The 24,709-nt window shown below is 41.4% G+C and overlaps 1 protein-coding gene across 5 annotated transcripts; it reads left to right on the top strand.

The window, feature by feature from the left end:
- The first annotated feature begins 6,896 nt into the window (after positions 1-6,896).
- On the top strand, positions 6,897-24,691 carry MS4A7 (membrane spanning 4-domains A7). Of its 5 annotated transcripts, none has more exons than XM_033207588.1 (7): positions 6,903-7,116; positions 11,556-11,715; positions 13,499-13,633; positions 15,139-15,195; positions 17,809-18,015; positions 21,381-21,482; positions 23,682-24,691. In XM_033207588.1, the coding sequence occupies exons 2-7, from the start codon at positions 11,569-11,571 to the stop codon at positions 23,694-23,696; spliced, it is 663 nt and encodes a 220-aa protein (XP_033063479.1). In that variant the 5' UTR covers positions 6,903-7,116; positions 11,556-11,568; the 3' UTR covers positions 23,697-24,691. The 5 variants fall into 5 exon arrangements, with proteins under 5 accessions (XP_033063476.1, XP_033063478.1, XP_033063475.1 ...); XM_033207586.1 differs by lacking the exon at positions 23,682-24,691 and adding an exon at positions 22,486-22,692 and having other exon boundaries at positions 6,905-7,116; XM_033207585.1 differs by lacking the exons at positions 21,381-21,482; positions 23,682-24,691 and adding an exon at positions 8,430-8,484 and having other exon boundaries at positions 6,897-7,116; positions 17,809-20,170.
- The last annotated feature ends 18 nt before the right edge of the window (positions 24,692-24,709 follow it).

The raw sequence follows: 24,709 nt of genomic DNA, 5'->3' as shown, positions 1-24,709 counted from the left end.
ACAAATGGAGGAATGTTTGTACTGGGCCCAGGAAGTTGAGACAAATGGAGGAATGTTTGTACTGGGCCCAGGAAGTTGAGACAAATGGAGGAATGTTTGTACTGGGCCCAGGAAGTTGAGACAAATGGAGGAATGTTTGTACTGGGCCCAGGAAGTTGAGACAAATGGAGGAATGTTTGTACTGGGCCCAGGAAGTTGAGACAAATGGAGGAATGTTTGTACTGGGCCCAGGACTGAGATATATGGAGGAATGTGTTTGTACTGGGCCCAGGACTGAGATATATGTTTGATTTCTTACAAGAGAACCCACTGGGCGGTTACAATATTGTAGGTCTTGTTAGTTAGCTCTAGACAGTTTCCCTAGACTTCTTGAAAAAGCCTGCTTTTCTACCTGGTGAAGTAATGGTATTAAGGAATACAATCTCAAATTGATATACTAATATAGGCATTTCTAGAAAGAATATAGTTTGTACAAATGAGAAAATAAACTTCAAGTTATTCTAACATTAAAAGTGAGGTTAAAATTGTTTTCACTCTTAATTACCTCAGTCACCTTTCCTCACCATTTAGAATGGACCATTGTTTAATGTTATAGCTGGGATTACCTTAAAAATCTCCTGGTTTTATTGATTTCTAGTATTTAATGGGTGAAGAAATTAATCTACAGAAAGCCACAGTGACTCACTCAGAGTTATGATTCAGACTCAGAGTTTATAAGTCCAAGACCAACATTGTTTCTTACATGCTGCGTTGCCTACAGGGGTCCATAGTACCTGTTCTCTACATTTATTGTCAATACTCAGTAGAACTATTAATACCTCAGCGAAGCAAGATTAGTTAATAATGGAATGTGTATTAGCATTGCAAACATGAGCTATTTCATGAAGGCCAGGGTGAGAGCATTTCATCAGCCTGGATTCTCAAGGTCTTATCAATGCTTGAATCTGTAACTGTATCAATATGTCTTATGGTGATGCTGGACATCAGTGGAACACAGATGTAGACAATTATCTTCAAACCCAATTATCGGGGAAGCCAAAGGTTTACCTAGGAAATATTACCTTTGCTAGGACTAGGAACATCTCAGTTTGTTTTTGTGAAGCCTTCGTGACTGGCACAATATGAGTTTAAAGTATGGAGAACCGGATTCAGTTTCTAGCTTGTACAATTAACAGCTGTGTAAATAATGACTCACCCAAGAATTTTGTCAGCAGAGTATTATTTGTGTTGGGTTTCATTTGTGGGGATTGTTTTGTTTGCATATATATTTGTGCATTTTATGTGGTTTGGGGGAGCATGGGGGTTCTGCTCATCTCTGTGTGTCTACCCAGGTCTCTAGTAGTCACATTAGCCCAGGTAGACGCTTTAGCCATTAACTAAATATTGGCTTCCTAGTTTTTCACTGCACATACAATAATGTACGGTAATCAGATGTGTGATTTTGTCATGTGTACACACTTCCAGAACTCCCAGTTCAAAATAAACAGACCTGGCTTGACATGGAGAATCCACATAATGTCACAGGAATGACTCACATACCTTCCAGAAAGATGTGTGAGTAAAAGAAGCTGCCCTATGCTATGGATAGTGAGCAGAGCTACAAAGAATTAAGGATATAGAATCTATAATTTAATAAGGTATTTTTTTCTGAGTTACCCCTGGTGGAATAAACAAAGGGAAAATGCATTTTTGTCTACCTTGGGAGGGAAAATAACATGACTGTGAAGTCTCTTAGATTTAATGGAGTTTTCTTTGATTTCCAGATATTTCTAAGAGTTTGTTAACATTTATTACAGCAGGCACCAGAAACTTTTAGGGGAAAATGTGAACAAAAAAAGGAACTATGGCATTTTCACTAAGGAAATAAAGAGTGACCTCAAGAAAAAAGAGACAAACACATCTTGGTCCCAGGCCAGTTTTAAGAAACCCTTTTATACTAAGCCCTTTTCAACAGAAAGTGTTAATAGTATTCAATTAAAAAAAAAAGAAAGAAAGAGAACGCATAAAATTCACTTAGCTCTCCTAATTATGGCAAATTATGGGAACACATTGTTTTCTTAAATTCAATCAGTCCTAGGTCTTAGAGAAGTCACAAATGGGATTATCTTATGGACAAATGTGACAGAAATAGGATGGGAACTTGAAGAATATAATCAATTTCTGAGGATCAGGAAAGTGGAATTAAGTCCTTCTGATTTCGAGAAATTACTGGGCAGTAGTGCAGATCAGCTACTGTTGGGAGACAGAAATAATTGTAATTTTAACAGGCTTAGATCAGTGGTAGTGCAAAGGAGGGCATAGGATGAAGCAAACTTTATAGTCATAAAATGCAAACCTGTACAATAGCCAGGATGTCAAATTGGAGATAAAGACACCTTTGGGAAACTGTACTAGAGAGGATTAGCAAGGCATATGTTGTGGTTACACAAAGCCCCAGTGTCTTTTAAACCCCAGTTTAAAAGACAGTTATCTGACCTCTCTCCAAGTTTATTACAGACTAAAGAATCATAGTTGCCTGTACATATTTCTATGTTTGAGGAATTAAATGACTATTGCTAAGAGACGGGATTCAAATTTATTGGAGCTTCCAAGAGTCTTTACAAGAATGACAAGGATATTGCAGGGGCCAAGGGCCGGGCATGGTGGCTCACGCCTGTAATCCCAGCACTTTGGGAGGCTGAGGCAGGCGGATCATGAGGTCAAGAGATCGAGACCATCCTGGCCAACATGGTGAAACCCCGTCTCTACTAAAAATACAAAAAAAAAAAAATTAGCTGGGCCTGGTGGCATGCACCTGTGTAGTCCCAGCTACTCAGGAGGCTGGAGCAGGAGAATCACTTGAACTTGAGAGGCAGAGGTTGCAGTGAGCCGAGGAGCCGAGATCGTACCACTGCACTCCAGCCTAGCAACAGAGTGAGATTCCGTCTCAAAATAAATAATAAATAAATAAATAAATAAATAAATAAATAAAAAAGTATATTGTGGGGGCTAAGGGGATAGCTTCCCCTTGGCCCTCTGAAGGTTCCCTGAAAAGGCAACTTGCAAGAGGCAGATTAATTTGAGAAAAGGCTACAAATTATTCAACACATAGACACAAGGGCCTTCAGAATGAAGACACAAAAAATACAGCAGAAATTGTCCATTTGTATGTTTAGGTTCAACAAAGGAAGAACAGCCCTGTAGAAATATGACTGGATATAATCTAATGCTAAGAGACTGAGTGGGAAACCCAGCAAGGCCTGTCTGTCTAGGTTTTTCTTGGCCTCTCTGTGCTGCATACCTTCCTTTTTTGTTGTAGGATAGGCCCATCTCTGGAATGGGCATCTTATGGCCTACAGTCAAACAAGGCAGCTCAGATGATTTCTTTATGACCAGTTTTACACTGATAGAATGGAAGGAGAGTTATAGTAATACTTGTAGGTTTCATGGCTGACTTTGGGAAGAGGGGTTTCTGGTTTCTATGACCCACGTTGGGGAGAGCTTCTTGTTTCTACAGCTAGCCTCAAAGAAAGATAGGACTGAGAGACAGGAGGGTCCAAGAAAGTCAGAGAAAAACTTTTGCTTCTGAGGTATTGTTTTCTGAGCCCCTAAATACATAATAGGTTCTTTGTCTTTGCCCTTTTTTATGTTCTTTTCCTCCTGTTTTCTCTCATGTGCCACTGTCACCATTTTCAGGTGGGCTTTCGAGAATGAATGTGCAAAATTCATGATTAGGGTCAACCATGCCTCCATAGCTATGGGCCTTACAAGCATTAACTGTCTATCATTTGTATCTTCAGATTGATATTCAGAACGGTTTCAGGATTCTCACACTAGGCTAGAGAACAAATTTTTAAATAAATCCATCAACATATTGATATGGGAGAGGGGCGGGGAAGCACTGAGTTGAGAAGGGCGGGGTCCCTGGCGAGGGTCCACCCTCGGCCTGTGCCCACGAACCTAGGTGAGGTCAGGCACTCCTGTTTTCATGCCCAAATGTTGCATTTCCAAGCTAGCCATGCCCCTCCTCCTGTGCCTATAAAAACCCTAATACCTCAGTGGGTATACACACACAAGTGGCTGGACGTTGAGAGGAACACACTGGCAGAAGAACACACCAACAGATGCTGGCAGACTATCGGTGGCAGAACAAAGCAGATGCCAAAGGAAATTTAGCTGAGGATGGTTGGAGGAGAGGCAGGCTGCTGAGTGGCCCTACTCCAGGGGAATAACACCTTCCCACTCCATCCCCCTTCTGGCTCCCCATCCATCTGTTGATAACTACTCTCACTACTCCATAAAACCTTGCACTCGCTCTCCAAGCCCACATATGATCTGATTTTTCTGGTACACTAGGGCAAGAACCCGGGGGCACAGAAAGCCCTCTGTCCGTGTGCTAAGACAGAGGGTCTAATTAAGCTGTTTAAAACAAGGTGCCTGCGGACGGCTAAGCTGAAAGAGCACATTGTAACACACACCCGTTTGGGTTTTGGGAGCTGTAAACACTCAACTCTAGATGCGGCCATGGAGTGGGAGCCCACGCTCCCCACGACCTGCCCATCTGCATGCTTCCCTTAGGGGTTGGAGCTGCGGGGCACCAAAGAAGTGAGTCCCACCCCCATCACGTGCCCTGCAAGGGGGATAAGTCTGTGAACGCTTCTCCAAGGAATCTCTCTCTGGATAACCAGACTTTGTACCCTAGTCCTAGCCCATCATCTCCATTACTAGAGAAAAAAAAAAAATACAGTTAGTCTGTCCAAGGCTGGCAGAGTCTTCCGACATATAAGACGCATTTCCATTTTACTAGCTTCATGGTCTGCTTGGGGTGGAGATGGCAGGGAGATCGTATCCTTGAAGGAAGCACTAGGACTGTGAGTCACTTGGCTGTCTAGAGCACCAGGACTGTTTGCAAAGGGCTGAGGAGATTCCTATCAATGGACAGGAGCATGAATTTAGAGTAAACATAGATTATACTTAGAGATCAGAGATCAATCTAGAGTTAAAATACACTTTTCTCTGAAGGGGATGGGAGAAGGTGTTGGACAAGAGATACCAGATTTTTCTTTTCTTTTTTTTTTTTTTCTTGAGATGGAGTCTCGCTCTGTTGCCCAGGCTGGAGTGCAGTGGTGCGATCTCAGCTCACTGCAAGCTCCACCTCCCAGGTTCACGCCATTCTCCTGCCTCAGCCTCCCAAGTAGCTGGGATTACAGGCGCTCACCACCACACCCAGCTGATTTTTTGTATTTTTAGTAGAGTCCGGGTTTCACCGTGTTAGCCAGGATGGTCTCGATCTCCTGACTTTGTGACCTGCCCGCCTCGGCCTCCCAACGTGCTGGGATAACAGGCGTGAGCCACCGTGCCCAGCTGAAATACCAGATTTTTCTTAATGGTTCATATATGTCAGGCTCAATCGTGGGGACTTTTATGTTATTTGACTTAATCCACAAAACAACTCTGAAAAACCTTTTTTCAAATTTTATTTATGAAAAAACAAACTGGATATTTAACTGATTTTCTCACGAATTCCTTCTCAGGGTCTCAGAAGAAGTGTGAGAGAAGCCCAAATGACCAAGGTTCTTTGACAATTTGGTCAAAGCAGGTCATAGACCCAGAGGAAGGTCTGGATCATGGAAGTTTTCTTAAGCAAAGACAATGCTGGTTGTGGGTATTAAGATGTTGACTAAGCTGGGCACAGTGGCTCATGCCTGTAATCCCAGCACTTTGGGAGGCTGAGGTGGGTGGATCACCTGAGGTCAGGAGTTTGAGACCAACCTGACAAACATGACGAAATCCTGTCTCTAGTAAAAACACAAAAATTAGCTGGGTGTGGTGGTGGGCACCTGTAGTCCCAGCTACTGGGGAGGTTGAGGCAGGAGAACTGCTTGAACCTGGCAGTTGGAGGTTACAATGAGCTGAGATTGCACCATTGCACTCTAGCCTGAGCAACAAGAACAAAACTCAATCTCAAAATAAATAAATACATAAAAATAAATGTTGTTGACCAAATGGCAGACTCTTGCCATGAAGTAAGCCCAGACCTCAGTACCAAGAGATGTGAATTAGATTCCTGCCTCTTCCACAGACTAGACATGTGACTGGGGGCAGATTCCTTCAGCAATATCACCTCATTTGGGGAAGAGAAGAACTGGACTAAACTACCCTCCAAGTACTTTATGAGTTATTTAAACCTCCCAGGCTTAGGTTTACTTCTCTCTTAGGACGCAGCCTTGCCACCCTTTAGGAAATGGAGATTGTATATGGAGCATGTTGTGCCACCAGCTGCTGCACATCCCAGAGCCATCTTAAACCCTCTCCTTCTGAACAATGACTAGGCTGCAAGAAGCCTTAAAAGGGATGTGAAAGTGGCAACAGTGTCCCCTCAACAACAAATACTTCCCCAAATATGAGCTTGTGTGGAGCTTGATGGCTCTGCCTCTGACTCCAATCCACTGGCAACTTTCCCAAGATATGCCTGGACTTCCCTAAGCATGAGGCCAAAGATGGAGAATGGAGACACCCAAAAGAAGTAACGAGGAGACACGGAATTTTCCACAGGTTGCTTTCAGCTTACCAAGAGCCTGGAAAGTGAGAAAATAGATTCTCCAAAATTCAAAATTAACATTACTATTATCAATGTTTATTGAGTGTCTACTTTTTGTAAACTCTTGGCATCTTTTTTCTTGAATTCTTCCAACAGCCACAGATTGGAATTATTATTATCCATCCACCATTTAATAGACAAGAAAACTCAGGCTAAGCGAAACTACATGACTTACATAACTTTATGTAGGAGTAGGGAAAATGAATTTTAACTGGGACCGTACAAATCACTAGTCTTCACAAAGGTCTTTTACTCATGTGTCACTTCTATCTTGTGTCATTTTTCCAGACCTCAGAATTTAGAAAGAGGAAGCAGAGGCACTTTTTATGTATCAACTGTCTGTAACTACAGCAAAATTCACATCCTGTGTAATCATAAATACTGCTCTGAGAAAGGGACAGGAAGTCTCAGAGGCTGGAGAGCAGACCACCAAGATCGTTCTGGCAGGAACAGCCAGTGGGAGGTTCCAGCTGAGCGCTCCCCAGAGGGGAGCTGACGCACCAGCCACAGCACACAGGACCAGGCTGCGAGAATAGGTAGGCACCTTGGTTTAGATCATGACTTTTGGGGAAGATTGTGTGCTTTTGGAAAGACAGCCAGGGAATTGGATTATCATTCTGTCTCTGATTCTGACCACCTGTGTGAGATGGAACGTCAGCTCGGTCCCCTTTTTGGGTCTCAGTTTACTCACTTGCCAAATAAGAAAATTGGGTAAAACCATTCTTAGGTTTCCCTCAAGATTTGAGGTGATTTTCCGCAATGCTCTGAATTCTCCTGGTGTGTCACTCAGTCTTACACAGAATCTACTCTCAACAAATACTGTGCACTTAGACTGAATCTTGCATTAGAACCCCATCATCCTACTTTAATTCTGTAATACAGAAAATTGCTGGGCACAGCTGTTGACTTCCATGTCATGATTTATCTTCAAAGCAAGGATTTTAGAGCCATCTTGAAAGGTGTGGGTCCTTCTAGTCTATCTCCACAAGGCGAATGTGGAAGGACAAAGCATCCTGTCAGACTGTGGTGTTTGGAGATGATAGCATCAGTCTGGAGACTTTTGTGAAACATAAAGAATCTTGGTTATAGAGAATTCCTCCTAAAAGTAGCAACGTGTGTCAAAATTTAAGTATCATAGCTTTAAATGTAATAAATTCACTTCCATACATCACTCTGAGATAATTAAATGCAGGAGGCATCACAAAAGTGCAAAGATGCTCATTATTGCATTGTTCATAGTGGCAAAAAGAAAAAATAGAAACCACCTAAATGATCATGAACATGCGACTGATTAAATGAATCTGAAGACCTCCATTTATTTAAATATACCATTTGACTTTTTTGTTGTAGTAAAATATACTTAACATAATTGTAGCCTTTTACCATTTTTTTCTTTTTCTTTTTTTTTTTTTTTGAGACATAGTCTCGCTCAGACACCCAGGCTAGAGTGCAGTGGCATGATCTTGGCTCACTGCAACCACCGTCTCCTGGGTTCAAGTGATTCCCCCATCTTAGCCTCCTGAGTAGCTGGGATTACAGGCACTCACCATCATGCCCAGCTAATTTTTGTATTTTTTTAGTAGAGACGGGGGTCTCACCATGTTGGCCACGTTGGTCTTGAACTCCTGACCTCAGGTGGATCTGCCCACCTCGGCCTCCCAAAGTGCTCATTACAGGCATGAGTCACTGCACCCAGCCTCAACCATTTTTAGGTTTACAGTTCAGTGGCATTAGGTACATTTACACCGTTGTGCAACCATCACCACCACCCAACTCCAGAACTTCCTTGTCTTCCCAAACGAACTACATGCCCAGTAAACAATAGCTTTCCATTCCCCTCTCCCCCCAGCCCCTGGCAACCACCATTCTACTTTCTGTGAATTTGACTCTTCTAGGGACCTCCCGTAAGTAGAATCATACAATATTTGTCCTTTTGTGACTGGATTATTTTACTTGCCATATTGTGTTTAAGGTTCATCCATGTTGTGGCATGTATCAGAATCTATCATTTGCTTTTAAATTTAGGATTTTTATTATTTCTATTCATTGGTCAAAGATGTCTACAGAATAATGGTGAGTGCCAAAAGAACAGTTATAAAATGGCACAGATAGAATGATTATTTCTGTAGAGTTGTGAACGTCTGTGAACATATATAAAGAGGAGAGAGACAAAGTGGCAGAGGGGAAGAGAGAATGTAAAAAATATGTGCGTAGGAAACAAGAGTGACCGGGTGACAGTTGAAAGTTAAGGAGCTAATTTGTTTTCTTGTTCAAACTGTATTCCCTTGTAATGGTGGTACTTTATGCATTCGTTCAAACAGAACAAACAGTTAAGAAATAACAAAGGAAAATAAATGTTCATGGTATCATGGTTTCAGGCTATAGCCTGAACGTATCAATTAAACTTTCGAGTCCTAGCTTCAGGCTGAGAATCAAGCATTTTCTGCGGTCCTTGGGTATAAGATTCAAAAAATAAAGAAAGGAATCCAGAACTCAGGAGGCTGGTTACGAAGACTAGTAGGAAGGAGTCTAGTTGGTATATTTCGGCTATTGAGCCACACGGAGCAAGGTAAAAGCCAAGTTTCTACAACATGAAAACAATTTGGGAAATAGAAATCTTCAACCTATATTCCCTAAGATTAGCAATGTCCCTGGGGGAGGGTATGGAACTGATGAGTGGCAGCCAATGCTTCAACAATAGGGGAGGAAGAATAAAGAGGATGAGAATCAGGTGTAGCTCGCCGGGCAAACACAAACCTACAAGGATATAGAAGAGCTCTGGTGTTAGACGGCCTGTGCCCAAATCTTGCCTCAACGACCTGCTAGATAAGCAATCTTGTGCAAGCTACTTCACCTCTCCAGGCCTCATTTTCCTTATCTTCAGAGTTTAGCACCCATCTCTGAGAGTGCAGATTAAATGAGACTGTCACAAAGCTCTTAATAGAATGCTACATTCATAGTACATGCCCAATCAATGTTAGCAATGATTATCATTTTATCGTGAACTACTGTTTGATTCTGAAACCTAGAATTTCTCTAAGCCTGAGACTTTTTCTCCTTCTCTGGTTTTAAAGATGTGCTGGAAGGCTCACCCTGGCTCCACTGCAGGGATTCAGCTTCAACATTATTCCCCTCATAGGACATGTAACCTTACCCATACTTCTACCCAGATTTCAATATTTCAAGAAATGAAAACTATCTCCTTAAACAAACAGAACTTTAGGTTTAATATTTCTTCAGATAAAGTACTTGATTCCCGGAGAGCATGAGAAACTAGACTAAGGCACAGATCTAGGAGTAGAAATAAAACGGAGGTCCAAACATGGATTGACTATTATGGAACACCTAATAAAACTCAGAGAGTTACAACAAAAGGCATTCATGTATGTCATTCACATCCTCAGAAAAGTCCTTCAGGATGGTGTCATTATCCCTATTTTACAGATAAGGAAACTGGGGATGAATGAGGGGAAGTATCCTGTCTATGGCCAGCTCATCAATATCAGAACTGAGCTTCCAATGAGTATTAGATAAAACTGATACGTTTTGCGAGTTTATCACATGCCTCACTCTATGTTGAGTCCATTATATGTGTCATCTTATCTAATCTGTATCACAAACCTATGAAGTGGTGAAAATACCTTGCCCAGGGTGAGTTTAGCAGTAATTGGTGGATGTAGGAACTGAACATAGGACTGGACTTCAAGACATAGGCTCTGATGTGCAACTAGATGCCTAGGCACTGGACTCCCATCCCAGTGCAGTCTTCCATCTCCCTCACTAGGAAGAGATTCTAGGTGTCATTTCCAAGCTTTATCTGTTACTCGCTCCACCCAAGAGAGCCCGGAACCATTCCTAAAGCACCAACACGTTGAGGCAAAATGGCAGGCAGCAGAGCTGTAGCACCTTTCAAGGATCACAAGCCTTTAACTAAACTCTGGACTTCAGTAGGGAGAATGCTGAGCTGACCACAAATCTGGGCAACATTTCAGGAGCTGAGCCTTGTTACTGACACCACAGAGGCCCAGCAATGCTGCTGAGTTGGTGGTGGCAGACAACTTGCTCCTGGAACCTACAAGGGAACTGGAAACGTTAGGAAGGAAGAGAAAGAGGAGAATTAACATAGCATAGAGAAAAAAAATACCACACGCCTCCGAGCCAGATAAGCCTCAATCCAGTCATGTAAATGCAGGCTGTTAATATTAGCTACCATATATTAAACACGTTCTGTGTACCGAGATAAGTGCTTTACGTGACTATTTCATTCAATGAAAGTCACTTGAGCTTATTAGCCCCAGGTTTCTAATGTATCAAACTGATTTAATAACATGTAAGTGACAGGGTTGTTATCAGGATTAGAGTTGCAATGGTCTAATGCTAGGAATTCGGCAGGAGTTAAGTAAACGTTTACATTACTAATTACTAAGCCAATATAAGCAAGGAGGAAGATTCTGGATGAGACACGCCATCTCGCTATAGGAAAGGAAAGTGGAACGGCATTCATCCCCAACATTTTTAGGAAGATAAAATGAAGACTAGAGTAGAAGACTGATCAGTGCAGGTGTAGCACAAAAGTATAATCCTGGAAGATGTGGTGTGGGAAGGTAGCACAGGTGAAGCAGAGACACAGGAGATAAGGAAGGGAAGCTGGAAGCAGAGGTCATTGGAGGGAGAGTGAGATGGACACATTTAGGGCTACAAAGCAAATTATATGTGATTTGCTCACCTCTCAATTGTAGGATCCCTCAAAATGTGTACAGTTCTCTCGCAGTGACATGCTTCTTGACCACAATGGATGAACTGTGCCCAGCATGCCCGCTTTCCAGTGCTCCACTGATCCCCATGTTTTGTTTCTGAAGGACAACCAGCCTTGGAATAATGGCAAATACTTTACGTTCCTACAAGGTATGGTCCCTGGAAGCTTATGTCTGTAAGTCAAACCTTAGGAAGTAACTGAGTTTGATGCCTCTTCCAGCATCATCAGCATCATGCTATTACAATCCCAAACCGCGGGGATTTTTGACAGCTTTACACCAAAGGGCATCACTATCCCTCAAAGAGAGAAACCTGGACATGAGTACCAAAAAGAAGATTACCTTCAGAGCGGGCTGCCAACAGAAGCCACCGTTCTTGGGGTAAGTCCACCTCATCATAGGGAAATATTGAGAAAATACTTTGTAAATGTATCTGGACTACAGATCTACAGTGAGTCTGGGAAACTCTTTCACTCTTTTCTGGCTGACTCCAGGCTAACGAGGACATGAAATGGAGCTTTAGGGGAAGACTATATCCTCTGCAGCAGTTTCTAGAAACTAAAACCACTAGATCTTTTTCACTAGCATGCTTCACAATTAACAAGTTAGTCTTTCTTATTTTATTTATTTATATATTTATTTACTTTGAGATGGAATCTCCTTCTGTCGCCCAGACTGGAGTGCAGTGGCATGATCGTGGTTCACTGCAACCTCCGCCTCCCGGGTTCAAGTGATCCTTCTGCCTCAGCCTCCTGAGTAGCTGGGACTATAGGTGCACACCACCACACCCGGCTAATTTTTGTATTCTTAGTAGAGATGGGGTTTCACCATATTGGCCAGGCTTGTCTCTAACTTCTGACCTCGTGATCCACCCGCCTTGGTCTCCCAAAGTGCTGGGATTACAGGCATGAGCCACTGCGCCTGGCCACAAATTTGTCTTTCTTATTTTGTCTTTAGTACAGTAAAAATTTTCCATTTAACCATATGGATTTTACTCAGTATGATTAAATTAGATATTCTTAACTTTGAGCTCATTTTTCAAATATTTTGAGATGAGACAATCAAGACTAATCTCATGATCCATTTTTCCCCATTCATATGAGTAACTATAAGACATCTAAGTGTCCCAGATTATCATCCCTCATATCCAGAACTTTAATCTCCATATGGTTTTGAATACCGTCTTGTAATACCCAGCTCCTATTCACTCCCAGTTTTAGATGGATCTCCCTGCCCTGTTTCTTCACAATCTATTCTTAGTACAGCAGGTAGGGTGATCTTTTAAAAATGAAAGTTAGGTCATGTATCCTGCTGGTTCAAAATTATCCAACGGGATTCCTTTTTTGCTCAAAATGAAAAGCAAAGTTGGTAAAACATAGCCTAAAAATCCCTACATAGTTTGCACCATGCCTCCAGTCCTCCACAGGTCTCATGTTCTACTACTTTGCTCTTAACTCTATTCTGCCTTCCACGGAACTTGTCTGTATCCTTACAGACAAGACACACAGTATACATATAAGCTCTCCAATGGTAGTGATTTTCATTTGCTTCATTCCCTGGTACCTGGCACACAACAGGTATTCAATAACTATTAATGATATGAATGGTTGACTTCTTTTTTTATTTCTCCTATGTTTGCATCATCTTTCAATTGCACGTGCATTTGAGCAAAAACATGGGCTTTAGAGCAAGCTAATGGCAAAACTTCAGTTCTTCCACTTGTGAAATAATTATTATGAAAATTCAATGATGAACAAAATAAGATGAATTACAGCAGAAGAGATGACCTGCTCTATCTAATTTCAACTGAAAAAACTCTTCATTAACACTCCTGTGAAAAGTTTCCACCTCACTGAACAACTTTTTTATCTACTTTTCAAGGAAATAAACTTAAAAACTGTCAAGTATCTTTTTCAAAAATAGTTAAAATGTGCATATGATCACTTCCCTATCTGCTAGTTTAGTAATCCTATCAGAAAAGAAGAGGTTAGCTATACATGACTTCCTCTAGCAACATATCGATCGGCTCCTTGTAACATTTGTTCCTCTTTAATACAACAAATTATAATGTATTTTATACTCTTTATGCTTTACAGTGTGCATTCAAATAATCACTTTCATCCGTTTGAAGTGCAGTCTAGATTTCCTGTCTTCTCTCTTGCAGACTGTCCAGATCCTGTGTTGCCTGATGATTTCAAGTTTGGGGGCCATCTTGGTTTTTGCTCCCTACCCCTCCCACTTCAGTCCAGCAATTTCCACCACTCTGATGTCTGGGTACCCATTTTTAGGAGCTCTGTGTGTGAGTAGAATGGGGACTGTAAGAGGGGACATGCTTTATAAACGCTAACCGGGTGCATAGTCGTGGAGTGACTCAGACTCCAAGAGGCCAGGAGGCAAAAGAAGGCAAGGCCTCAACTTTCCTTCTATCATTGCCCCACATCACATTTCCCCTATTCAAGAAGAGCAGCAGAGAGACTTAATCTGTCTTCCTGCAAAGCAGGGGGCAAGCGGGAATGGTGGTAATACAATGGGTATACCAGCACAGCATTTCTTACCTGGCATTACAGCATACCTCTAGAAAAGTGGATGTTTTTCCATATCCCTCTTTGGGGCTTTGATGAGGCCATTGGATTATCTCCATTGTAAGAATAATTAACTTTTGAGGTAGAGAGTGAGAAGGCCATTTTTAAACAATAAAACGATCACCACTGGGAGGTGCCACAGGTTTGCAGAGATTTGGGTTTGCATGGTAAGATTCATGGGAGGCAGGGCCATGCTTGCTGTGTGTTCAGAGGTAACCCTGAGCACTTGAGAAACTCTCTTTGCTGCCTTCCACCTAATGGCTCATGAAAAGGGGTCTAGTAGATCTGTTTTTCAGAGAGTGGCCAGGGCACACTCGCACGTCCCACAAAGGGTTATTTCTTCTCCACGTAGTATTTTGTACAAAGGATAAAAAGCAAACATTCTGGGCAGATGAACTATACTAAGGTACTACTTCTGTGTGGATACAGTCCCTGTGTGAACACAAACTGTGCAGTCATGTAAGGAGGCCCTGCTCCTGCCCCAGAGCACAATTTGTCCTTGACTTCTCCTATAACCAGTGGTTGTGGGCCCCACATCTCCTTAGAGAAGCTAGCATTCGCTTATACTGGAAAGCTTATAGCCTTTTTGCCTGTGACTATTCAATAGCCAAGCCACACACTTAAGCAACTTTTCAGCTTCTCAGAATACCCTTCCTCTGCCAGCTGGATCTTTAATACCACTGGGATTAAATACTGATTTCTGGGGCTTTATGATAAAGACTTCATGTCTGAGCCTGCTCTTCCCACTTTCCTCAACTCCCATTCTGACTCAAGCAACATACACCAATAACTTCCAGTTCATGTGTTTCTGCACCTTGTCCCATCAGAGCCTCTTTCCTGAGTGCTTCTGTTGGCTGTTCCAATCTCTAGATCCATTCAAGTCCTTGGTCCATCTCAACCTCCTCTCTTTCAACCTTGTAATTTAGTAACACTCTTCTCCTTCTCATGAACACCTTTTCTCCAGGCCTCCTCAGTTGCTAGTGATTTCCACTAAAACAAATCCAACCCCTCTGTACATCTGCATGTCATTTAAAGTCAATATAGACATTCTTATGTCAGGTGGGAATTAGGCCTTTCTAGCAATATGGATTCACCCGATTTCTGCAGTGTTCTCTCCCTAAAAGTTTTCCAACATCACTTTTTGATTGAGTGATTGACAGTGACATCGTGGGCACATTTCCACAAGACAACTGAACTAATTATTTCTCTCTTTTCTGAGCAGTTTGGTATTACTGGATCCCTCTCAATTATCTCTGGAAAACAATCAACTAAGCCCTCTGTAAGTATAAGGACCATTAAATCTCAGCTGGTTGGAATTGAAGAAACGTCAGAGTTAAGTCTTCTAGTTGAAAATCCCTATTTTACAGTTTAGAGAGATAAAGCTTAGAACAGGCTAGGAATCCCAGGTTTTCCTGGCTGTCCCATTGGTAGAACCAAGAGTAGAACCCAAATTTCTTGCCTTCTAGACCAGTGCTCTTTCTTCTACAAAATGGTGCTCCTGGATTATATTCCAAGCTTGGAGGAGGTTTACCTCAGTTATTTAAAAAGTGTAAATTTTTAAATGTACCATGGACTCTTTACAGCTTGTTACCTTGACCTTGAATAAAGTAGCCAACCATCCCAGAGACAGCCTACAGATCCTTTTCTATAAAACCTGCCTCCTGGGGTTCTTTTTGATGCCAAATGTCCCCATTCATAGAGTTGGGACTTCACACAAATTCTAACCCTTCAGTGTCAGGGTGACCAATTGTCTTGGTTTTCCCAGGACTGTCTCAGTTTTAGCCCAGAAAGCCTATATCCTGGGAAACCCTTTACTCCCCAGGCAAACCAGGATAACTGGTTTACCCTACTCAGTGGCCATGGTAACAACTTGAAAGAAGTCCATGATATATTCTCAAATTTCTACTTTTTAGGCAACTGAAATAAACCTCATTCAGTCAAATAACAGGTGGGGAGGCATTCATTCTTCTGTCAGAAGAGGGTGTTGCCATCTTTTTCCAGGCTGGAGGAGACTATTTCCATCCAAAGACTCATTCTTGATAATTGGATGTTTGAGAAAAAAAATCAGTTTAAAGTAAGGTGGGAGAAAATGAGGGTGATGGAGTAGAGGTAAGGGGGATGTCTGCAATGTCAGCACTGATTGCCGCACCAAACTCAAAGACAATACCACTCATGCCACTGCCAACATCCCCCTGGCTTCCTCAACAACTTTAGAATTATTATATTGCCCTAAGTGCATCTAGAATATGACCTTTGGTCCCTCCCTAGAAACCCAATTTATATCTTCTTACTTAAATGAGCAGCTTTAGAGAAAAGACAGAAGCAAACTGGAGAGGTTGGAATACCTACCTACAGGTGGATCAGGCCTATGAGAACCACATTCACCATGCCATTTCCCAACTCTTCTTCTACATTTTTGGAGAAAGGATTCTCCCATAGCATGACAATTCATTAGCAAAGACACTGATGTGCCAGGCTCCGTGCAAGGTTTCCAGCACATGCTCCTCTCTGTTTAAGCATCATTGGAAGACAATGTATGTTGGGGAGGATGGTTGTTCTGCCCTTTTCTACTCCAGCTCTGTAGCTACACGGATTCATGTGCTGAGTCTTTGAAGGAAAACTAGTCCCAATGGACAGTCACTTTGCCCAAAGCTACCATATGAGCAATGGAGCCCACATGTTGTTCTTTGTCCCACATGTGGAGCCCACATTGTTGTCAAGTCCAAGCATAGATTTCCCTTTCTGTGTATTCACTGCATTTGGGAAGCCACTTCTGAGATCAGAAGATTCATATTCCACATTTTATAAAAGAAATAACTGAAGCCCAGAGTAAGAAAGATCTGCTCAAGCACACAGATGGATCGGTGACAGATGGGTTGGTGACAGAGCTAGGATAGGCGGAGAGGTTTTCGGATTCTAAGTCTAGAACTATGACTCCAACCAATGAATGCTGTGAACTCTTCAAAATCCTCTTCCATACTCCTGGGTTCTAGACTGCAGCTTCAATCAGCAGGAGCATATACCAGCTTCATGTACCATCCATGTGTGCTCTTCTATGCCTAGCCAGACCCTGTATCTTCTTGAGTCGGGATATGGGTTTTCCCTAAATCACCTCTGTGGGTGTGTGGCAGGGAAGAGAGAAAATTGCTACGGAGAGAAGTAAAGGCTTTATAGCTGCTTCTTCCCTTTCTCCCTCCAAGGTTTGTGGGAAAAGTGGCTACAGTCTGATAATATTTCTGTTTGTGAATGGGTGGAGAGGGAAGCACAGGGTCTAAGCCTATGTGCCTCTGTCTCATGTCCTGTCACTTTGGAAAATTGAAGGCATATGCTTGTCATATTGAACAAATATTGATTGTCAATTCAAGATCAATTGCTTGTTAATTGAAAATCTGTCTTATGTTCCCATAGACCTACAGATAGGTTTTCCAACTTTTCCAGTTTGCCTCCACCTTTTCTCTGAAGCTGCTCTTTTATGTAAATCAAAGTCATAGATTCAGGTTACCAGAGGGGGCCAAAGTCCATATTCTAGAAGCCCTTAAGGCAACAGAATGATTCTAAGGCTATTAAGGAGGTCACGGGAGATGTTGGCAGTGACCTGAGCAGCACTGACTCTATCTTGAGTGCTACAGAGAGTCAAGGGGCCAGAATCTCTCTCCCTAAGGAGGAATTATCCATGCATTTTCTTATTCAATAAGCATTTACTAATTATATCACATGCTTAACTAAATAGTGACAAGAGATACAAAGATGAATAAAACACAGTTTGTGCCCGCACAAGGAAACAGGAAGGAAACAGACCCAAGGAAGCACCACTGCAGTACAATGGACAGAGGACTAATAGTGTCACCTGCTGATTCTGTGATGAGAACCCAACGCAGAGTTTCTCTTCCAGGACCTGAGCAGCCTGACCTCAAATGCAGTGAGTTCTGTTACTGCAGGGGCAGGCCTCTTCCTCCTTGCTGACAGCGTGGTAGCCCTGAGGACTGCCTCTCAACATTGTGGCTCAGAAACGGATTATCTATCCTCATTGCCTTATTCGGAGTACTATTATCCAATATATGAAATCAAAGATTGTCTCCTGACCAGTGTCAGTTTAACAGTGAGTAGTTTCAGACTGAACATTCTGTCATGTGAAATCTCTGTGTCTCCCCTTTGCATAATCTCTGCTTTTCTGGCAGTCTCTGGTCCTGTCAGTCTGAATGCCTGGAGACAGACAGAAATAAACAAAAACTTGTGGTTGGAAGAGGCCTGTCTGCCGACTGCGTGGTGTGGGGGATGTACTACATAAAGTCAAAAGGGGAAATCAAGAAGGACAGTAGGGAGTCTGTCCCTCCACTGTCTTTCTTATCACAAACATTCCAACCTCAATGGGTTTAACTCTTAAAGTACATCCTTTGTTGAACAGGCTTCTCCCTAATCATCACAGGCAGAAATATTCTTCATTTGAATTATATTTTAATTTGGGATTATCTCTTTTGGGTTCTTTTCCAGGGGTTGGATGCGCCTGCCCCTTAAAGATGCTTGTCTTCTGATCATCAGTGAATTGAGGACTAGGAGAGGCTGTATGGTGTTTAATCTAATCTTCAAATGCAAGCCTGTATGCTACATTATGTTAGGCACAGAACTTGAACCTTAAGTCCAAATACATAGTTATTTTGTACTTTGGTCCAACAGGGCTGACAGAGAGTGGTGGGAAGGGAGACAGCCTATCACAGATTTGACTTCTAGAAAAAATGTCAACCTCTCTGGGCAGCATTTTGTTGGCACCTTTCTCCCAAACTTGATGATCACTTCCTGTTCGTGGTGACAAGCCTTGCTTGTTCAATCCTATAAATATAGGATCATGGTGTTAAAACCATAAACCAGTGGCCTTTTAAGAAGAAAGACTTCTTCCTCTACGAATCCTCCTAGTAGGAGCACAGGGAGCCCAAGGTAGTATCTCTCATTCTCTTGGATCCATTTGTCTCACAAACCTCACAAAACGTGTGCAAGCTTTTGCACTCCTGTGGGTCTGCTCATGTGATGCAGAGATTGTCAAAAGCAACCCTTTTGGTTCAGGAGCTTGAGGAAGTAGAAGAGCACAGAGACCAGGAGGAAACCTGGTAGACAGTGTCATCCTGGTGCAGGACAGACATCTGGTAAAGCAATGGGGGTGGGAGAGGCATATTGGGGATTAAATTTTAAAAAAATGAATTTCATTACCTCAAACTGCCTCCCATTCTGAGACAACTGGAGTCCAAAAGACCTTCCTACAATATCAGAGAAGTTCCAATATAGCAGACTAAGCCGACTCCAAAGGCCTACTCTTTGTTAATTAACACAGCAATTACCTGAACAAAAGTAACGAAATTTTAAAAATTAAAAAATATACAGCCAAAGTTGGAAGAAGGGAGGGCAGAAGGAAAAACAAATCAAAGAAGAAAGATGTCTTAGGTTCCAGAAGCTAAGAAGGAAAATCAAAGCCAAATCATCAAACAAGAGCTGAAGCCAAAAAAACCAAGGAAGTCTGGATAGGAATATGGGTGTTAGAGGCTAGGATCACACAGTTTTAACATCCGTGACAAGATTTGGCATTGCACGGGACCATAAAGCTCATTTTGAGTACCCTGCAAAAATGTTGAAAGCTGAGACTGAATATTTACTCAATTTGTGAAAATAATATAAAGAAAATTCTGCCCAACATCCCAAGAAGTTTCAAGAAAACCTTCCATCAGCTCACTAAGCTTTGTGCAAGTGTGCCATCCGAATTCATAATTACATGTAAAATAGGGGAACCTCAAATAAAGGGATTAAGTTAAAAACTGCTACAAGATATGTGAAACTTCTAAGGTTCTCGCAGAATCAAATCTAAAACTACTATCTAAGAAGATGTCCATAAACCTAACTTATAAGATGCCTCCCTATCAAAGAACCCTACCACTACCACCATCTACACACTGAAGTTACCTAATAACCAAAATATTATGAGAAACATAACAGCAACACGAAAAAATGAGAAGCGGCAGCAAATGGGGAAACATGAAAGTCAGAAGCTCAAAAACAGTAGATAATATAATAATTTGAAAAAGGCTATTATGAAAATACATTTTAAATCATTAAAAATGTTTAAAAAGTAATAGAAACCAGGCCAGGCGCGGTCGCTCACACCTGTAATCCCAGCACATTGGGAGGCTGAGGCGGGCGGATCACCTGAGGTCAGGAGTTTGAGACCAGTCTGGCCAACATGGTGAAACCCCGACTCTACTAAAAATACAAAAATTGGCCGGGCGCGGTGGCTCAAGCCTGTAATCCCAGCACTTCGGGAGGCCGAGACGGGCGGATCACGAGGTCAGGAGATCGAGACCATCCTGGCTAACACGGTGAAACCCCGTCTCTACTAAAAAATACAAAAAACTAGCCGGGCGAGGTGGCGGGCGCCTGTAGTCCCAGCTACTCGGGAGGCTGAGGCAGGAGAATGGCGTGAACCCGGGAGGCGGAGCTTGCAGTGAGCCGAGATCCGGCCACTGCACTCCAGTCTGGGCGACAGAGCGAGACTCTGCCTCAAAAAAAAAAAAAATTAGCCAGGGATGGTGGTGCATGCCTGTAATCCCAGCTACTTGGGAGGCTGAGGCAGGGGAATCGCTTGAACTGGGGAGGCACAGGTTACAGTAAGCCAAGATCGCACCATTACACTCTAGACTGGGTGACAGAATGAGACCCTGTCTTAAAAAAAAAAAAAAAAAAGGTAATAGAAACCAAAATGGAAAAAAAGGACAGTAAAGGGAAAAAAGATATGTGCATTTGAGAAAACAAATGAAATCACATAATTGGAAATGAAAATTGTCTTTGAAATTAAAAACCGAGCAGATCAGTTAAACAGCAGGTTCAATATATCCAAGGAAACAAAGAGTGAAGTGGAATTTAGATTTGATTAAATCACACAGAACACAACACATTATGTGTGTTTGGAAAAGACGAATGAAAGCCTAAAAGGCATGTGGATGCAGGGAAGTGGAGAGGTTCAATACATATCTGAAATGAGTCCCAGTAAGAGATTATAAAAGAGAGAGCATATGCAAAAGTAAATAACTAGAAATCTCTTAGCGTTTAATAAAACCATGAGATTTCAGATTGAAGAAATGCATTGAGACCACTGCAGGATACACAGAATCAAATACACACCTAGAAATATCATCATGACAATAAAAAGCACCATAGTCAAAAAGAAAATAATAAAGGCAACCAGAGGTAAGTGGCAGATTACTCTGTCATTAGGTAGGATACCAAAGTTCTGAGATGATGCAGTCGCTGCTTATTTCCCTTCATCTATTCAGAAATCTGAAAGGGAAAGCAGAAAAGAGGATTAAGCAATTTTCCCTGTTCCCTTTTCTCTGCATTGCTGGAGCCTCATCATCCTGTCTCCTCTTAGTTAGGCATAACGGCTAGCTTGTATTGGGTACCAGCCATTCATGTCCTGATTTGCAGGGTGTCCTAGTGGTGATGCTCGTCTTCACTGTGCTGGAGCTCTTATTAGCTGCATACAGTTCTGTCTTTTGGTGGAAACAGCTCTACTCCAACAACCCTGGGGTGAGTATGCTGACTTGTTGCATGATACCTGCTCTGTCCCAGGTCCAGGCTACAATAATCCAGGCTCAAAAAGTGACAAAAAGAAGAATCAATTACTGTTCGTGAGGTGCACGTGGAAGGCCACTTTTATAATAAAAAAATGAGTTTAACAGTGAAACCCCGTCTCTACTAAAAATACAAAAAATTAGCCAGGCATGGTGGCACATGCCTGTAGTCCCACCTACTTGGGAGTCTGAGGCAGAAGAATTGCTTGAACTCAGGAGGTGGAGGTTGCAGTGAGCTGAGATCCCACCACTGCACTGCAGCCTGGTGACAGAGTGAGACTCAGCCTCGAAAAAAAAAAAAAAAAAGTTTAAATAAATGGGCTCCTTCCTGAGGACACTCTGGTCATCTGGGATCAGTTGGTGTCTACTGGGAAGTAGACCAGTTAGAGAATTGCTTAATATGAAGCTAATTGGCTTTAGAAATCACATAGCCCAACCCCTCATGAAAGAACCAAGGCTTGGATAAAATTACATAGAAAATGAATGATACAGACTATTGGGCTGAAAATGAGAATGTGTATCCCCTCACTATTATTATGAACACAGCCACCCGCCTCCCGAGAGTCTCCCTAGCTAAGTTTCCTTGTTAATGTAATGAGACTTTACTAGAACGTCTGTGTCCTGTTTATGCTTCCTTGTGCTCTTCCTTACATCCCCTTAGCTCTTGATGTTATAATTTTAAAACATTTTCATTTCCCCTAAAGGCTACAACAAAAAAAATAAGTGCTTATAAAATTTGGATGAAGTATGATTTAACGATGATCCTATTTAAACATAGCAAAATAATTAGCAGACTGGAGAACGGCATTATTTTTAACTAATATTGCTGCAATTACATGTTATGGCAAAGCTGGAAGAACTAGTACTACACAAAACTTGGGGAAAATGTATTATGAGTTATTTTTTTTAGTCTCCAAAATCAAAAGTTTAAAAATTCTAACCAATTATATATTTTCTAGAGTTCATTTTCCTTGGCCCAGTCACAAGATCATATCCAACAGGTCAAAAAGAGTTCTTCACAGTCTTGGATATAAGCAACTCTTGGCCTCAAAGGAAGGAAAAGCAACCCAACGCTCATGGTCAAGTGTGATTAGACTTTCCTGAAATCTCAGCCATTTTTAGATACCGTGAAATAAACTTAAAAAAAAAAAAAACTTTTGTTTAGTGTTTGTTTACTATGATTCGTCATTTACATGAGTCGTTTACTACGACTCATTTACTGTGAGTTGTAATTTCTCTTGAAAATTTCCTCAAATTTCCTCAAAGCCCAAGCCAGTAAAATGTTATTAGCCAGTCTTCCAAAATGGTCATCAACTTTATAAACTGCTTTGGGTAAACTGAGCAGAAGGTGATATAATGAAGGGAAAATGTGCACTCATACTAGTATTTATTTGGTAAGTCGTGTGACTCTGCAGGCTGTTTCTGTATTATTTTCACGCTCTTATTGCTTAAATATTACATATTAGGGATTGTAAGAACACTTTAATTAAAAATGAAAGACTATATATAATTAAACTACTCTGCTCTGGCCACTCTCTGAGAAACAGGTCTGCTGGGCCCTTTTTCATGAGCCATTAGGTGGAAGGCAGCAAAGAGATCTTCTCAAGTGCTCAGGGTTACCTCTGAACACACAGCAAGCATGGCCCTGCCTCCCATGAATCGTACCATGTAAACCCAAATCTCTGCAAACCTGTGGCACCAACCAGGGGTGCTCATTTTATTGTTTTAAAACGGCCTTCTTGGCCTGGCACAGTGGCTCATGCCTGTAATCCCAGCACTTTGGGAGGCCGAAGTGGGCAGATCACCTGAGGTCAGGAGTTCGAGACCAGCCTGGTCAACAAGGTGAAACCCCATCTCTATTAAAAATACAAAAAATTAGCCGGGCACGGCGGTGAGTGCCTGTAGTTCCAGCTACCCGAGAGGCTGAGGCAGAAGAATCGCTTGAACCTGGGAGGCAGAGGTTGCAGTGAGCAGAGACTGCACCATTGCACTCCAGCCTGGTCTACAAGAACAAAACTCCATCTCAAAATAAATAAAATAAATAAATAAAAATAAAAATGGACTATATATAGTCTTTGAATTCATTTGTTTTAAATAAATAAATAAAATAAATATTTAGTCGGCACATAAACTATGTTCTTTTCTATTATTTCAGGGAAGGAGTCAATGAAGGCATCTTAGTCTTCTTAACAAGTTACAGATAATCTGTCTCTGAGTGGCATGTTTTCTGTTTCTAACTTGGAGCCAAATATTGCTCACACTGAAAATGATAATGTCTGTTTGTTTGTTTGTTTGGGTATTACCTCTATTTTGATCTATAGCACAATTTTGTAATTCAGATCATCACCCCTGCACTTTGTACCACATGGGCATATTCTTTCTTCCCAGTCATTGCTGCAATTATCTTGTCTGTTCTTTGTGTAATATGTTCTATGTGGACCGCTGCATTAAACTCAATTTCTTGGGCAATTATGGAAATTCTAGTGTGGCTGCAGTTTAACTTTGCATTCTCTATGCATATGAGGTTTCCTAAATAAACTTGAAGAGTAGCATAGTTTAAAAAATATATATCTTATAACTTTCTACAACAAAGAATTATTGAGTCCACATGCCATCAGTGCTAATTTTGAGACACCCTGCTATCCATGGTCCCTACAAACCAGGAAATAAGTTATTATGTGTATACACTGGTTTTAGTTTTATGAAACAATTTGCCTTCATGATCTCATAGTTAAAATTGTAACAAATTTAGGAATAAAAAGGATCAATATGGGAAGCAAAATTTCTAAAGGCAGTTTCTGTTGTTTTAATTAGTATTTGTGTAGTTCCAACCAGGAAAGATTTGACTATCATTAGTTTTACTTAACTTTATGAAAGCTAAAATATTATCTATTATAAAGGGGCAACTCCATCTGGTCCTATAGCATCTTTACTACTGATTTTTTTTTTAATTTGAAAATGCAAAGAATTGTTCAATGTTCTTAAATGTTCTCACTACAGAAAAAGAAAAAAGATAACTACGTGAGATGACAGATATGTTAATTAGCTGGATTGTGGTAATCATTTTGGAATGTCGATGTATATCAAAACATGTAGCACACCCTAAATATATATAATTTTTGTCAAATATAGCTCAATAAAGATGGAAAAAAATTGAGATTCAAAGTTAACTACTGATTTTTA

This window comes from Trachypithecus francoisi, unplaced genomic scaffold (genome assembly GCF_009764315.1).
Source record: "Trachypithecus francoisi isolate TF-2019V2 unplaced genomic scaffold, Tfra_2.0 Lachesis_group8, whole genome shotgun sequence".
In the NCBI taxonomy this organism is placed as follows: Eukaryota; Metazoa; Chordata; class Mammalia; order Primates; family Cercopithecidae; genus Trachypithecus; species Trachypithecus francoisi.
This window is presented reverse-complemented; position numbering and strand designations above follow the sequence as displayed.